Source organism: Hydra vulgaris, chromosome 05 (genome assembly GCF_038396675.1).
Source record: "Hydra vulgaris chromosome 05, alternate assembly HydraT2T_AEP".
NCBI classification, from domain to species: Eukaryota; Metazoa; Cnidaria; class Hydrozoa; order Anthoathecata; family Hydridae; genus Hydra; species Hydra vulgaris.
This window is the reverse complement of record NC_088924.1, coordinates 4,028,606-4,045,963: the sequence shown is the minus strand read 5'-3', so window position 1 is coordinate 4,045,963 and position 17,358 is coordinate 4,028,606. Positions and strand designations below refer to the sequence as shown.

General features: G+C 25.2%; 1 protein-coding gene across 2 annotated transcripts in view; it reads left to right on the top strand.

Annotated features, from left to right (window-relative positions):
- The first annotated feature begins 9,697 nt into the window (after window positions 1-9,697).
- Window positions 9,698-17,358, top strand: part of LOC136071803 (utrophin-like) — a 78,772-nt gene continuing 71,111 nt past the window's right edge. Inside the window, exons 1-7 of one of the 2 annotated variants that reach the window (XM_065797136.1) lie at window positions 9,698-9,829; window positions 9,988-10,049; window positions 10,135-10,230; window positions 11,862-11,936; window positions 12,093-12,185; window positions 14,224-14,306; window positions 14,897-14,977. In XM_065797136.1, the coding sequence (XP_065653208.1) occupies window positions 9,811-9,829; window positions 9,988-10,049; window positions 10,135-10,230; window positions 11,862-11,936; window positions 12,093-12,185; window positions 14,224-14,306; window positions 14,897-14,977 (509 nt within the window). In that variant the 5' untranslated portion in view covers window positions 9,698-9,810. The remainder of the gene's footprint in view (window positions 9,830-9,987; window positions 10,050-10,134; window positions 10,231-11,861; window positions 11,937-12,092; window positions 12,186-14,223; window positions 14,307-14,896; window positions 14,978-17,358) is intronic. The other variant, XM_065797137.1, reaches the window with a different exon arrangement.

Here is a 17,358-nt window from a genome sequence, read left to right as displayed (position 1 = left end):
TAGGTTTTGATTACACCTGATTTAAAACAGCTATTATAAAAATGTTTAGTTTTATATAACCAAATAATGTTGATCAGTTTTGCGTTTACTTGTTGCTTTGTTAATCGTTGGGATAAGGTTATATTTGAGAAAATATGGTTGTATTTGAGTCTCAGTAAAAAGAGTATCAAAATTCAGCTGAAAAAAGAAGTTTTATTTTAGCTATAGTACAAATAATTGCGCATATTGTCTGAAAAAACGCGTTAGTAGGAAACGATGATCGATTTGAAAACTGAAAAGCCAAGAGTTCTTATCACTCGTTAAATTTACTTTTACTTTCTGTTTTCACAAGAATTCTATTTCTTAGTTAGATTCTTATGAAAAAAAAGTTAAGCTTTAAGTAAAAGATTTTTGATTCTTTTACAATAACAATCTAATTTTACAATTATTAAACAAGCTAGCTAATAGAAAGTTATGTTTGAATAATGTCTTGATTAGACATTTGAAGTGTGGATGATAATTGTTAAGTGATCCTATTGTTGATTACAGTGTTCTTGTTGTCACAGGCAATAATATAATAAAAACATCTACAGTATTATTGTTTTCAACAAATTATCTCGCATTTAAGCTTTTTAAACTTTTATCCATCTATCTCATAGATCGATATTTAAAAATATTGTTTTGGCGCTTTGTTAAAAAGTTAAGTTTTTGTTCAAACAGCATCCAAGTAATTTCCTAGAATTTGAAACTTGCCAGTTTGTTTTTCTTTTAGGTGTGTGCAAGTAACGAACTCGTTCGGCAGGCCTATTTAATGTGTTTCGTAAATAAACGGCAGTCAATACTAATTAATCGTTGCTAAACCAACACTCGCGTTTAAATTAAAATAATTATCAATCAAATTTAGTCTGAGCATACTCCTAATTCTCAGACAGAATACGTCAGTAAATAGCTTATTTTTGAATAAAAAGATTTTTAAACACTACAAATACGGTTCTTTCGACAAAACTTTTTAGTCCTTTGATTGATTGTCTATCACGGTGTCTAATCTCCCCGATTTTTAATTCGTTTTTACAAATTCAATTATAAGAAAATAATCAATAAAAACGTACCGATATTTCTTTATTCAATTAATTATCAGTTATTGAACTATGTTATTGGTCAATAACATGGGTCAATAACTGATCCTTTATAGCACCATTTTTTTATAAACGGTATGCGGATGACATAATTGCTATTTTTAATTCTGAATACTAAGCTCAAGAATTTTTAAACACCTCAATAAACAACATAAAAATCTGAAATTTACTAAGGAAAAAGAACACGATAACCAGATTCCTTTTTTAGGTGTACTTATTAAAAAATCCATTTCGTTTTTGACTTCAGTTTATCACAAAAAAACGTATACAGGTCTTTTACAAAAAATTTTTAGTTTTATTCCCTCTTGCTACAAATTTGGACTTGTTTGATTGATCGTACATTTAAAATTAATAATTCTTGGGTTGGTTTTGATGAAGATATTAAGAATCTATCATTAGTTTTACATTATAATAAATTTCCACAAAAAATTATTGACTATGAAATTAAATCCTATATTGATAAGAAAATGAACGCGTGTGTGTCTAACATTGTCAATAGCTTAAATATAAGATACTTTAAGCTTCCTAAACTGCTTAAGGTGGTACACCACCAAATATTCTAAATTCTTTAGAACTTGAAAAAAAATAATCAATTTGATATAAATACAAAAGATATAAATTGAGAATGCTTTTTTATACTTAACTTTATTTTGTCTCGCTTATTTTGCCTTGTTTATATTAAAAAAACCGTCAAACCGTTCAAAACACAATATCTTGAAATATATTAATGATGAAGTTTTTTGGACATGTTCTAGACATGTAAACTGACAATAATGTCAATGTCAATAAATTAAATTTTTTAGGCCTAAAAACTAATAAATAAAGAGATGGGAGAATAATTTTTGAATTTTGAAATGTCATTCCTTACAACATAGTATAATAAACATTTCCTAAAAATTTGAAGTAATTTGCTTTACTACTTCACAAGATATCATGTTTTCAATAACACCATGTTTCACAAAAATCAAAAACAGAGAAAAACGCAAAAAAAGATTTGATGACAAATAAAGTAAACTATAAAGTATGAAAAACTAATAAAATCCAGCAGAATAAGCTTGGCATGGTTCTAATTGAGCTTCCTTATCATTAAACCCTTTTTTTTGGTGGCGCAACTTCTGTCGTTGGGATTTTGCAGTAAGTGAAGACTTGATTGTACATTTTTTAATTCTGCATTTATCACGGTTAATCAATCCGATATGAGTAAAACGTCCAATACGTATTCCCAAAATTTTTAAAACATCAATAATTCCATGGGTACCTTCATTAAAATTAATAATTGCTGAATTTACTGACATTTCAATAATATTTCTATTTACAAAAATATGTTTGGGGCATCGTTTCCAGATTATAGCATTTAATGCTTCATTATTATTTTGTGTACAACCGAGTATGCACTTTTTAAGTAGTTCTTCATTGCTTAAGTCTTTGAATACAAGGACAAGAATACTTTTTATTGCTAATGGCAAGCTTAGCTTGGGTTTATATGTTTTATGTCCACTTATATGGTCACGTTGCTATTGACACCAGCTGGCAATAGTTTGTGGGCAAAATTGATGACATATACTCATGTCTTTAATATCAGAGTTGTGAAAAAGTACTGCCCATACAGCCTTTTTCATTTGACATAAATTACCTAAATTTTGTCTAATAGCCATTCCAAAATAATTTTGTAAAAGGTTAAGTGCTTTATCGGTTAACCTCCCTTTTCCTGCTACTGGTTTTCCATCACACAACTTTTTTCCACGTAGACGTTGACGCAGTGCGCGACCACAACTTCCTATCTTTTTTTGGATGTGCCCAATACATTTTGCTTTTTTGATCTCTATATCTTTGTATGGACATGAAGCTAATACTGCAGAATACGATAAGATATCACTATCACCCAAATAACTAGTATATTGTAACTTATATTTTTCGACAGACCGATGGAAAGTAGTATTTGCACCTGCACCTTCCATAGCACCAGATGATCTTTGATGATTTGCAAGACATTTATGGTATGCTTTCCAATCCTCATATTCTGGAGTTCCTTTTTTGCTTTTCCAAAAAATACATCCTTTGCAATGTTTTGACAACACAACAGCATCTATACATTTGCCTATTAAAGTAGATATGGCTGTGACAACACCATTAAATGATGAGTGACCTCTTTTTTGTCACGTTCCATCAACTGAAACCTGACATTAAATTGTATCATCATGTGAAGCATTATTATTAATCAAGTTTCTAGTTTCTAATGCTGCTTTGTTAGTAACCTGTTGAGCAACAGTTTCATAAGCATTGTATAATCCAATCACAGGAAGTACAGCAAAGTTCCAAAGTCAAACAAAGTCCCAATCTTTTATTAGGACGATTTTGTATAAAAATTGAAGAAAAGCAACTCGGACATTTCATAACTTCGAGAATCATTAAATGAAGTAACTCAAAGTTCATTATAAAGTTGAAATCATTATAAACAAGTTCTGGATTTTTCCTTGCAATAATTTTTTTTGCACTGGCTATTGTTGTAAAAGAATTTGGCTCTTGTGGTATAACTGTGCTCTGGCATTGAATTTTTTGTGCTTTGTCGTAACGATTTATGCCTTGGTAATGTCTTTTTTTCCTTCTAGCATAGGATCTGACCATTTTAAGGCTAATAAGTTAACAGAACCTAAGTCTTTTATTCAGAACAAATATTTTTTTAATCAGTCAGAATATTAACTATTCAACAAATTAAGCAGCATTTAGCGATTTTATTTACAATTTATTTTGAGAAAGAAATAATGTAAAACCACTATAAAAACTTATTTAAGCTTATGACTTATTAATTACAGAACAAACTAGAAATTATCCAGTTGTGTTTATGGATGTTTTGCGTTGCTAAGGCCGTTGCTATGGAACTTTTTTTTAAAGTTACTTTTTCTCAATATCAAAAAAAAAATTTGCCAACTAACTTTATATATTATTAATCTACAATTAATTGTCTATCAAATGAGCTAAATATAAAAAATTTCATTTTTTTAAAGATTTTGAGAAAATATTTGGTGTTGTACCATCTTAAATCTCATGTTGTCTATAAATTTTCTTGCACTGGCTGTAATGCCAGTTATATTGGAGAAACCTCCAGACACTTACCGACTAGAATAAATGAGCACCTTAAAAGTGATAAACAATCTCATTTATTTAAACACTTAAATTTATCTCTTAATTGCAAAAATTTGGCTAACTGTGATTCTTTTGAAATTTTGGATAATGCCCCAACCAAACACAAATTAAAGATAAAAGAAGCCCTCCACATTAAATGGGAAAGTCCCTCACTTAATAAACAAACTTTACATTATACTATAAACTTTTTAAATCTATTTAATTTTACTGTCAGTTTATTTATATACATATATATATATACATATATATATATATATATATATATATATATATATATATATATATATATATATATATATATATATATATATATATATATATATATATATATATATATGTATATATATATATATATATTTTGACAGTTGGTTATTTTGATTGATTATTTACCGAGTTATTTTGTAATAAATATATTGGTTTATTATGTATAATTTTTTGTCCGTTAATATTTCTCTGTAAAGATTTCTATTTTTTAATATTTATTTCAGAGTTTTTTATAATTGTAAACTAATCTTTTGAAAATGTAAATAAATTTTACGAAACATGTCAAGAATAAAAAACATCGTGTTATTTTTATATATATATTTATATATATATATATATTTATATATATATATATATATATATATATATATATATATATATATATATATGTATATATATATATATATATATATATATATATATATATATATATATATATATATACATATATATGTATATATATATATATATATATGTATCTATACACACACACACACAAACACATACACGTGTATAGATACATATATATATGATACACACACACACAATTACACACACCCATACACACACATAGAAACAATGTGTGTATGTGTGACTAACTGCTTATACACATGATATTTTAATCACAATAACATTTTATAAAATACATTTATGCGCTACTGCAGTTTCTCCCCCCCCCCCCTTTTTTTTTTTTGAAACATTATTCGAAGTTAACCCCGCGTGCAAAAAAATGTATACAATAAAGTATGTTACGCTATAGCAATAGAACATAACTTTAGTAGGCTAACAAACTTCTTTAGATTTTATATGCTTAATAAATTTATAAACAAAAATTATGCAACTTAGACAACAAGCTGCTACACTAGCTGAGGCAGTGTACAAAGTATTCTGACTAATATTTTTTGAAAAAATATCCGAAATACTTCATTCATTTTTTAAGAAATAATAACAACCAATAAATAAAGTAAAATTTTAAATAGTCAAAATATAAACTATTTTTAATAAATGTTTGAGGTTTTAAATGTTTGAGGTTTGAACAGTTTCATATAAATTCTTGTCATAACAACAACTTGAAAAAAAAAAAGATTTGTATTCAGTTACCTCGCTATTCAAAGTAAAATCGCTTTGTTTTTGTATTTAAAAAATCTATCTATTTGTCTTTAATATTATACTACAAATTTCAAATTATCGATATAAATAAAAGATCATCTGTAATAAACTTAATGTTTGTTTTAAACATTGTTTATAGATTTTAACAAAGTTCGCATACAATTAAAAAAAAAAAAAAATAGCCGAACTAGTGAGCCTTTTTTGATTAATTAGTAACTACTTTGATTTTGCCACAGTTAACGAAAGTGTAAAAAAAGATTTAAGGCAATGGGAGAAATGAAAATATTTAAAATATCGATGATATACACTTTTTATTCTAAAAAATAACTTAGAGATTTGCGCTAAATGCGTTCTCATGAAAAAATAAATATAAAAACATTTTAAATGTTAAAATGTACATTTTAAAAGTTGTTTTGTGTTGTTGTTGTACGGTTTTAAATTAAAAATCAAAAAAATGTATCCAATAATAAATTTATGGTAAAAATAACCATTAATCTCTATGTTATCACGTCTTCACGTACTTTTTACTACTATTTTTAGGGAACATTTTTATTCATTTAAGCTGTTTATTTTGTAATTACAATAATCGTTTGGGAGTAATAATTTTTAATATTCATTTAAATACGAGTTCAAGGAATCCCCAATTTATGCAAAATAGTTCAAGTTAATTATCGTAAATCGAAAAAAATTTAAGCATGCGTATATATATATATATATATATATATATATATATATATATATATATATATATATATATATATATATTAGTAGAAAATCACTTAACAAAATTTTTTTTCATATTACACTGTGTTTCATCAACAAAGTTTCATCAACAAAGATTTCTGATGAATCATTGTTGATGAAACACAGTGTAAAATGAAAAAGTGATTTTCTACTAATATATAATTGCTCTGTTCTTTTAAGAACAATGAGCACTATTGTGTAGAATACATTTTAAAGTTGTTTAAATATATATATATATATATATATATATATATATATATATATATATATATATATATATATATATATATATATATACATTTGGGGAAGGGGTGTGTGACCCACACCTATCTTATTCTATATTTTATTTTCAACTTACAGTCAGTTTTTTAAGGATATAGTCAACTAATTGACATTTGACACATTTCAGTCGATAGATTTTTAGTTTTGAAGAACTTTTTTTTAGTATTAGAAAGCAGTCGGCAGTTTTTCAAGAATTTAAAAATCAAATTCTATTAAAACTAAAAAGTTAACACTTACATAATGACTTCAAAAAGTTGTTCACTTCTGCATTTAACTGATACATATTTGCAAATTGCTTTATTATAGAAAATGTATCTTGATATGATATTAAATTGACAGAATTGAGAGGTTATTTAACCTTTCATCCGTCATTATTGATCTATAACTATTTTTAAATAAAGTCATTTTTGAAAAAGATTGTTCTGCCTCGCAGTTCGTTATAGGTATTTTTAGGTAAGTTTTAAGAATTGTATAAAGATTTGGAAATATATCAGGTTTTTTTCAAAAATTAATGTCAACATTTTGAAAGCAGTGATATAACCATTTTGTTTAAAGCATACCACATCTAAATAATGCTGAAATTGACTACATTCACTAAATAGTTATCATTTATCAATGATAAATTATAAAAATGTTTCACTCCGATATCATTTTCATACAATGACGTAACGGAATCCATTGATTTAATTTCAACAACAGAACCTCTTTTGCCCAGGTTCATCAAAAATTTGAATTTATTTTCAATATTCTTATATACAGCACTTCTTTTTTCAATTTCAGCCTTCGATTTATCTAACAAAACATTAAGTACCTCTATACAAAACTTATCCCTTCCAGTAAAAATATCTCTTCTTTTTTCTCCATCCGAATATATTTTTGGTTCTTACTCTTTAAGGCGTATCATTATAATTTTCTTCGACTTATGGACTCATTTTGGCTGCTTTGTTCTCAAAGTTATTTAATTTCGGCTCGGAATCTTCACAGAGTTAAGATTTCATATAAAACTCCAGTGAATGGAGTTAAGTGTATTCTTCATATATATCTAAACCAGGAATTTGTCGTATTTTGTTAACTTTATTAAATCGCTCTGCCTCTACATCAACCAAATTTAAAGAATGCGCAGCACAAGGGGCAAAATCCGCTAATGATTTTTTTCTTTTTATTCGTGCTTATAAGCCTGAATATTTTCTACACATATTTAAAAACTGAAATACTTTTGTAAGTACTGTCTCGTTGGTGCAATTTTTGATCTGTAGAAAGGTTGTAAATCGTTCAAATATTTTTCCGTTATAACAGTATCTTGATATTATTGCCAGCTGATCTGTATAAGCAATGTCTGGCGTGAATCTTCAATAAGGGTATAATGTTTTGTATTGACATCGTTTATCTGCTCAATAATTTGTTTTAAAATATTTTTTCCCATGAGCTGGGCTATCTCTTCATATACAGTTTTGGATAAGTAAGTAATAGATTTCATTGCCCCAGTCCGACACTTTGTTAGATGTTCTTTTAAGAAAGGATCGAATTCTGAAATTAATTTTATGAGGCCCATAAAAATTTTATTGCTGCTACTACCCGTTTTAAAATATGGTAGTAATATTTTGCAGTTTTTGTAGTCTGTTCTTTTAACTCCATATCTATTGTTAATAACAAAGTAATATTTTAACCTTTTGTTCTTTTATTTTTTGTCTTTGACTACCACTAAATATTTCCTTCCGGACATTTTTTACTATAGTTATAAACCCCAAACCTTTAAAATAATTTTCAAAGAAATACAAGAAAAAATTTGTTTACAAAATTATGGGTATACTTAAATCGCTTGAAAGTGAATTTAAGCGTTAAAAAGTATTTTGCATTGCATAATATATATTTCCGAATAATAATACAAAATCAACTAAACTCTTACTGTCTTATTAATTTTTCCGCCTCGTTTTTTTTTCGCTACTCTTTATTGAGTGTTGGGGCTCTTTCTCATAGGGGGCCCTTTTTCTCTCAAGGGCCCTAGGCTTCAGCCTACTCAGCCTAATGGGAGATCCTCTACAGGGATCGTGCCGTGGCTAGTGGGTCGGAGACCCCCTTCCAAAACGTCTTATTAGTGCCGCAATTTCTTAAAAAATTTTCCACGGGACATTTTAAAAACAAAAATAAAAGCTTCTTAAATTTCCAAAAGAGCCCCTAAATTTGCAACAACCTCAATAAATTTGCATGCCCTCCCCCTCCTCCTAATTGAGGAGTTTGGGGATTTTTCTTCTCCCCACTCCCTTTATAACTTACGTCCCTGATACCAACGACAAAAACCCTTTGTTTATTAAATCAGGGCCGTAGGAACAAAAATTATATGGGGGAGGCCAGTACTACGCCGAAATAGATTTAAGGACCTTTTTTTTTTTAGTGATTTTTTCAGTCAATTTCTTCAAAAAAATTATTTATTTAAAAATTATTGGGGGAAGGGGGAGGACAAATGCCCCTGCTGCTCACCCAGTTGCTACGGGCCAGTAAATAAACAAATGAGTTTTGTCAAAGGACACGAGGACGTAAATTAAATAAACCTTATTTAATTTAAAAACTAACTAGTTGTTTATTGTTTATTGAATTTTTTTAATGCAGTATAAAAAAATGTTTAACGCTCTCAAATTTAACACATAAAATTCGTATCAATTGGTTTTTGCTCACAAATGTTGTGAAATGAACAATTTAATAATAACCTTTCACAAAAATTAGCAAATTTTAGAAAATAAACAAAAAGAAAACAAATCAAAATTGAAGATAAAAGTTTTTTTTGTTAAAGTACTTTCTTTTTTTCTTTTGATCTTTTTAAACAAAACTTTTCAAAACTTTGTTGTTAAATGTAAGAAGTATTTTTTGGCGAAATTTTATAATTAAATTTTAAAAACATTTTTAGTAAAGTTTCAAACATAATTTTGATTGAATGCTTAAAGTTTTAATTAAATAATTTCTTCCACAAAAATAATTAAAACAAAACAATATTTTATAAATCTTATATTACTGCTAAAACAAGTTTAATTTTTTAAAAGGTCATTCCCTTTTGAAAAAAATTTAAATTTTAGCACCTTTTAATTCACCTCGTTTTTTAATAAACTTTTGCATTGTAAATGTAACTAGGATAAAAAAGATATTTTGATGCCCCTTAATGGATATAAGAATGACTGGTGTGTGTTATAAAATTATAATATAAAATTATTTTACCAGTTTGCAATATTTTCTTACCCTCGTAGATAGATAAACACAGTTAATATTTATATTTCCATAAAAGTTATATTAGTGTATTTTATTTATGTTTATGTTTGTATATTTTATTGTGCATTAGGTGAAAATGTTGCAACTCAAAGAAAAGTCCTCGTAAAATGGGTTAACTATATCATCAGCAATGTAGGGTTTCATGTTTATATTTTGTTTCATAGTTTTAAATTTGTCTAGTAAGAGTAGGTAATTTTTAATTGTTTCTTTCTATCAGAATAATAAAAGTATGCAAATACATGATGCATTAGTAGATTTTCAAGATGGTCTAGTTTTTTTAAAATTGGTGGGAACAGTAACAGAAGAATTACTTGTAAGTTTTAAAACATTTAGTATTACTATTATATAAAATAACAAAGATGTATAAAGATCTGTAAAGTATGTGACTATTTGTTGTAGAATAAAAATTGTAATAATTTGTCTGTAAAAGCTTTTGCTGATTATAAGACACAAACTTGTAATTACACAAATGAGCAAGTTTAAATAATTTTTTTCCATAATTGAAACACAAGTTTTAATTACAAAATCAAAGTTTAAAGATTCTTATTTGCAAAAATTAAACTTAGTTAATTTTCACAAGATTGACAAAATTAATAAAAAGTATAACATAAAAAGTAACTAGAAATGCTATAAATAAATCTAATAAAGAAGATTAAAAAACATAAGTAAAAAATAATTGCAGAAATTTAATAAAAAAAAAAAAATGTCAGCAATGCTAAAAAAAAACAAATAAATTTTTTTCAAAACATTATTTTATCACAATCCTTTCATCCAATCACAATCAAGTTTTGTGTTGCCAATTTATCATTGGTCTGCATAATGATTTGCACTATTTCTTTAATAATTACAATCAATTTTCTTTTCTAATATCATCCGTTCAGACACTTTCCGAGTTTTCTTAATGTTATGTCTCCCTTTAGTTTTTCTCAAACTAGTGTCTTGACATGCTAATAGCCAATATTTGTTTCATCACTTTTGCCAGTTTACATACTGCAAATTAGCTTACACTACTAGAAACAGTTTCATTGTTTTAATGAACTTTGCTGAAAATTTATTTTAAAAATAAAGATTTATCACAAGCAAACACATTTGATCTTTGAACTTTTTAAACTAGGTGATATTTAGTTGTCTCTAAAGAATAAGAAGTAAATTTTAGACTAAGTATAAATACAAAATACTAACAAAAATTGTGCATCTTTTATTTTAATCTTAAATCTGCATATAAAACTATATTTATATATATATATATATATATATATATATATATATATATATATATATATATATATATATATATATATATATATATATATATATATACTCACACATATATAAATACATATATGTATATATATATATATATATATATATATATATATATATATATATATATATGTATATATATATATATATATATATATATATATATATATATATATATATATGTGTGTGTGTGTGTGTGTGTGTGTGTGTGTGTGTGTGTGTGTGTGTGTGTGTGTGTGTGTGTGTGTGTGTGTGTGTGTGTGTACACAGGGGCAGATGTAGTATTTTATGATGTTGACTTAACTTCCAGACGCAACTCCAAACATTTATATGTTTATACTTATGTCAAATAAGGCTTAGATAAAAAAAAAAGCTTTAAAATTTTTGCAACAAACATGCAAGCAATAAGCTCCCAATCAAAAATTGCTGAATATGCTTCTGTATATACACATACAGTATTTCAATGTTATTGATAATGTAATATGTAAAATTTTAATAAATGAAATAGCTATCTGCAGGGGCTTTACATACATAACGTAGGTTCTAGATATAAAGAACTTCCTTTCTAGATATGAAGAATTTTTTTTTTTAGTTTTATTTGTTCTTATTCCTATCATTTTTTTTAATTAAATATTATATTTTGAATTAACTATGTTAGTTATAAATGTTATTAAATTTCAGACTCAAGAAAAAGGATCAACAAGAATTCACAAGATTTTTAATGTAAATAAAGCCATAGAAGGTTTAAGAAGACATGTATGTTTTATTTAATTTTAATTTATGTAGTTTTTTAATTATAATTTATGCAGTTTTTTTTAAATAAGTTGTTTTTGAATTTGTAATAATTTTTTAAAGTATTTTATTTAGCGCCCTTTGTAATTACAAGTATATTTACAATTATGGTTTAATTAGGTAAAACATTTAGATATTACACCAACAGATATTGTTAATGGAAAAATTGAATCAACTATTGGATTTCTATGGATGATAGTGGAATACTACAGAGTGAGTAAAACTCATTAAAAAAATGTTGTTGTTTTTTTATCAAAAATGATTAAAGTGTTACATTAATAAATTATTTTTCATTTAACAATCAAGACTTTTTTAGATTTTAAATAATTAACAATTTAGGAATCTCTCCAAGCAACAGTATCTAGTAGGTATTAGAAGTCAATATTTGGTTTTAAGTCAATATCTGGTAATAATTAATAATATCTACATTTAACAGTAAACAAAAAATTAATGCTATTAAAATTTACAAGAACAAAAAAAAAGCTACAATCAACTTTTATAAGAAACATAATAAAAACAATGAGCTATTGCAATAACACAAAAATCAACTTTCATTAGGACAAAAAAAAAGTATTCAAGTGAGAGTTTTTATTAAGACTAAAAATTGTGGGTTTGCCATTCTTTTAAAAATTGAGAATAAATTTTTAAAAGAGTAGAATAAAAAAATTCAGCTAACAATGAAATAATTATATATTAACTAATAATGAAATAATTATATATTTAAATTAATAAATTAACTAACAATGAAATACTATAAAAAAAAGAACAACAACAAAAAAAAAAAATCAGTGAGCTTTGATATAAATAAAAGTTCTTACACAATCTGTGTTATGTATATGCTAGCAAATGTAATATGATAATATGTGTTTTTTAAATACTGTCATTACTTATAATAAACATGACATAAATATATAAAATAATTATAAAATTCCTCACAATAATTTTTTATCTGTTATTTTAGAGTTTTAAAAATATATTTTTTTAAATAAATTTCCAACATACACAGGTTTTGATGAAATATTAACCTACGTAAATAATAACACTTCATATCTTGCCACAATGTTTATTTATAAGTGGGATGATTAGATAATAATTATATAAAGCTTGTGTACTTTACAGAACAATACAATTTCTGAGTTTCTATTGGTGAGTGTAGACATTAGAATGTTGTTTGATTTTATTTTTAAATATCAATTTATTGTGTGTTTTCTTGTAATACTTTTTATTAATGAATTGTTCTTACAATAAACATTAAAAAAAATCATCAAACGTAATCTTTATTGTGTTTGAAATTTTGGGTTTTGAAGGGTTTATTTCATTCTAAAATGTTTTGGATTTTTTTTTGCCTTGTGTTTTTTAATTGGGTTTTTAAAAAAAAGTTGAAATAATGTAAAGACAGTGGTAAACTAAATCTTCTTTATTAGTATTATCGAGGAAACATTATTTATTTTGTGTTAGTTACTTAATAAGCAGATACTTATATATAATTTTTTTTTTTGCTAGAGGTTTTATGGCGCTTAATCTTGTAATTGTTATTGTTTGATTCTATTCATTGTTTATACCTCTGAATGTCATTTTAAGGAAATCTATGCAATGCCTTCAAACATGAGCAGATTAAAATGTTGCAAATGTGATAAAAAAGATTAAAAACTAAATGCTGGCAATAATAAAGTTTTTTAAGTATGTCAAGTGCCCAATTAACTTTTTCTTCATGATATCTTAATTTTTTTTAAACTGAGCTTTTTTTATATAGTTTTATTTTTAAGTCAAATGAATTTTATTTAGAAAATCATTTTAGTGTTTTATTAGATTGATAAAAGTTGTGTTTTTTTAAGCAATATTTAGCTTATGATAAGTCTAATGGAATTTTATTGATACAATGGACAAAAAATTAATTGTAACATGATCTTGATGTATTAAGTAAAATCATTTATAAAAAGTTTCTTTAAGTTTTATGCACTTTTTTCCTTTAAAAATAAATTTCCTATTAAACTAAAATATTTTTTTTTGGTTACAGTTTTTTTATGTTAAGATTTTTGTTTGATAAACATATTGATAGTCTAATTTTATTCATTTATATTTACAATAATATATTTTTTATAAAAACTCTCTCTGAGCTGCAGTTGATGTGGTTTTTTTTTTTTTTTTTAATTTTTATTTCATAAGAATTAAAAGTAAGCACAGCATTACCACATATTTAATTAAGATATTAATTTATAATATTTAATATTCTGTTTTTATTTTAACTTAGAGGAAAAAATATATGCATCAAGGGAAAGAATCTAATGAAAATGAAAGAGTACTTCTTTTATGGTGTCGACAATGTACACAAAGGTAATGTTGTATTATTAAAGTAAGGTGAAAATAATATTACTGTTTTTCACATGTTACCTGTTACCTGGTGACCTTTCACCTGTTAATATTAACAGTTGTTGCCTAATGACATTTCACATGTTACCTGTTGCCTGGTGACCTTTCACCTGTTAATATTAACAGTTGTTGCCTAATGACATTTACATGTTGATTGTTACCTGGTGACCTTTCACCTGTTAATTGTCACCTAGTTACCTTTCATCTATTAATAGTATTGTCACCTAGTGAGTTTTAAAACTATAGTTGTCACCTGGTGACCTTTCACCTGTCAACTGTCACCATGATGAACAATGATAATTTGAAAAAAGTCTTATAGCTAAGCTCTCATAAAGTAAATTTGTTATTTTTAAAAGGTTCTAAATTTAATTGATGATATTAAATATTCATTTTATGCCATTTTATTTTATGTTATGTTAATACTTTTTTGTTTGTTTGTTAATTTGTTAATATTTGTTGTTGTTAATATGTGTTTTTTTTTTGCTTTAGTTTAAAATTTAATTTAATTGTGAGGATGATACTTTGGTTAAAATTTATTTTCTCTATTTTAATAGGTACAAGGAAGTAAATATCCAAAATTTTACGACTTCATGGAAAGATGGCTTGGCATTTAATGCATTGTTGAACTTTCACAGGTAACTCTTTTTTATGTTTTCAAAAAAAAACTAAAAAGCTAACGAAAAAATATCATTTACTGATATATAAATAACTAGGAGGAAGTGTACATAGATTATTTGATGGGCAGACAGTACAGTACAGTATCTACAAAGGAAAGATATTTATTATGATAAAGGAAAATATTTTTTTATTACCTTACATTCTTTTGAATTTAAAATTTATTTGAATTTTGTTTTATTTAAGTTTATTACTATGGTTTCTAACCATATATCATATTATACTGAAAACATCTGTTTTCCTGTTTTTCATCTGTGTAATTTTTATCTTTTAATCCTAAATTTACCTTAATATTTACTTTTAATATGATTATATTGACTCCTGTATATATATATATATATATATATTTTTTTTTTTTATATATGAAAATGACTTTATAAAAAGCTGTGTACAATTCATTCACCAAATTGTAAATATTTTTGTTCGTTTTTTATTTTATTTTTTTTACTTTTATTCATTCATAAAACTTTATTTTTTTTTTCAATCATACCTCAAATCTTTTTTAATGTTAAATTTTTTTTGATTAAAAACTTACTTAACTACCTACTACTACTATTACCACCTTTGGAAGGTTTTTACTTGACTATCTGACTGCCACTGATCTCAACATTTTGGATTAGAAACACATTTTAGCCCAAGATTAAGTTATTTTTTGTTGTAGTGTTAATTCTGTATTTTGCTAAATCAAGTGTTTTAATTTTAGTTTGTTTTTGTCTTTATTTAATTTTTTGTTCTTTAAATCAGTCCTTCTATTTTTTTTTTCAGAATTTAAAAATAATTGTTCGTATAATTTATGAATTTTGTGAAGTAAAAGTAGTTTGTTCTTTTTTCACAAAAAATGTGTTATCTCTGTGTTATCTCTGTGTTATCTAGGTTCTCCTATCTAATCAGATTTATAATAGCAAAATCTATTGCATATTTTGCATTGCACCTAATTATACCTAATGTTTAAAATCTTTTGACTACACTATGTCTAAATAAACATTAACATGTCTAAATACTCAATACTTTACTCAAAAGTATTTTTGCCTTTTATTGTATAACTAAATTTTTTCTTTAAGAATCTGATTTTTATTTTTGGAATAACTTTTAAACTATTCTTAAAATTTATATAATGAAATTGAATAATTTCAATTTTCTTATATAAAAAATTAATGACATTCTTTTCATATTATATGGATTGATCGAAGGTCTTAATGAATTAAATTTGTTTTATTTTTTATTTTTTCTGAAAAAATAGTATTTTACCTAGTTTCATAAAAGTAATAAAATTTCCATACTATTGGTTTTGCAATCAAGTATAAATAATTTGTTTATTTGAAATGTTTTAAAAATTTATCTTATAATTTCTTTATGAGTTTTTTTTATATAGTAGTTATTACATTAATAGTTTTATTGCTCAAACGTTAAATAGTTTAATTAGAAGTTAATTAGAAGTTTTTTTTTATTTTTTATTGTTTTTAATTATTATTATTTATAGTAAGATGACCAATATTCTTTATTATAGTAAGATGTTACTACATTAATAGTTTTATTGCTCAAACGTTAAATAGTTTAATTAGAAGTTAATTAGAAGTTTTTTTTTATTTTTTATTGTTTTTAATTATTATTATTTATAGTAAGATGACCAATGTTCTTTTTTTAAATAGAAGAATACAGTAACATTACAGTTTAAATATTACTACTCCCTCCTTCATAATACAAATAATATTTATCAAAATACTCTTTTAATTTATAATTTAACTTTATAATTTAAAACAGTTAATAAAGTTTAAACAGAGCTGTATTTACATATTTTTATAAATAAAACTACATATTTTTTACAACTATAAGTGTTATGCTAAATGCAATCATCAGGTAAAAAATATGATTTTTTCTTGTTGAATAATAGACGTTAGAAAAACCTAATCTTTTGGTTTGTGGTAATAAGCATAATGTGGTTGTGTTTGGTTGGTATTCAGTATAAGTTTAGATTGCACAGAATCATTTTTCAATAAGAAAAAATATTTTGCCTGATGATTGCATTTAGCATGAAATTATAGTTGTAAAAAATATGTAGTTTTATTTATAAAATTTATATGTACTTTAATATTCATTCACCTCCCCAAGGCCATGAAGGCCACTACAGTCAAGGAGGCTACTTTAATTGTGGTTAAAACACTTTCTCAACTTTATAACTCTGAAACACAAACCTTAAGAAACACGGCCACTGCACAGAGAAACAAGTTGAACACAGTACTACCAGGGATGTTGTAGAAAATGCAAAAAAGCATGCAAATTTCGGCCTTGTTTGTAGAGGTTCTTGTCTCAGAATTATAGAGTTGAAAGAGGGTTGTAACCA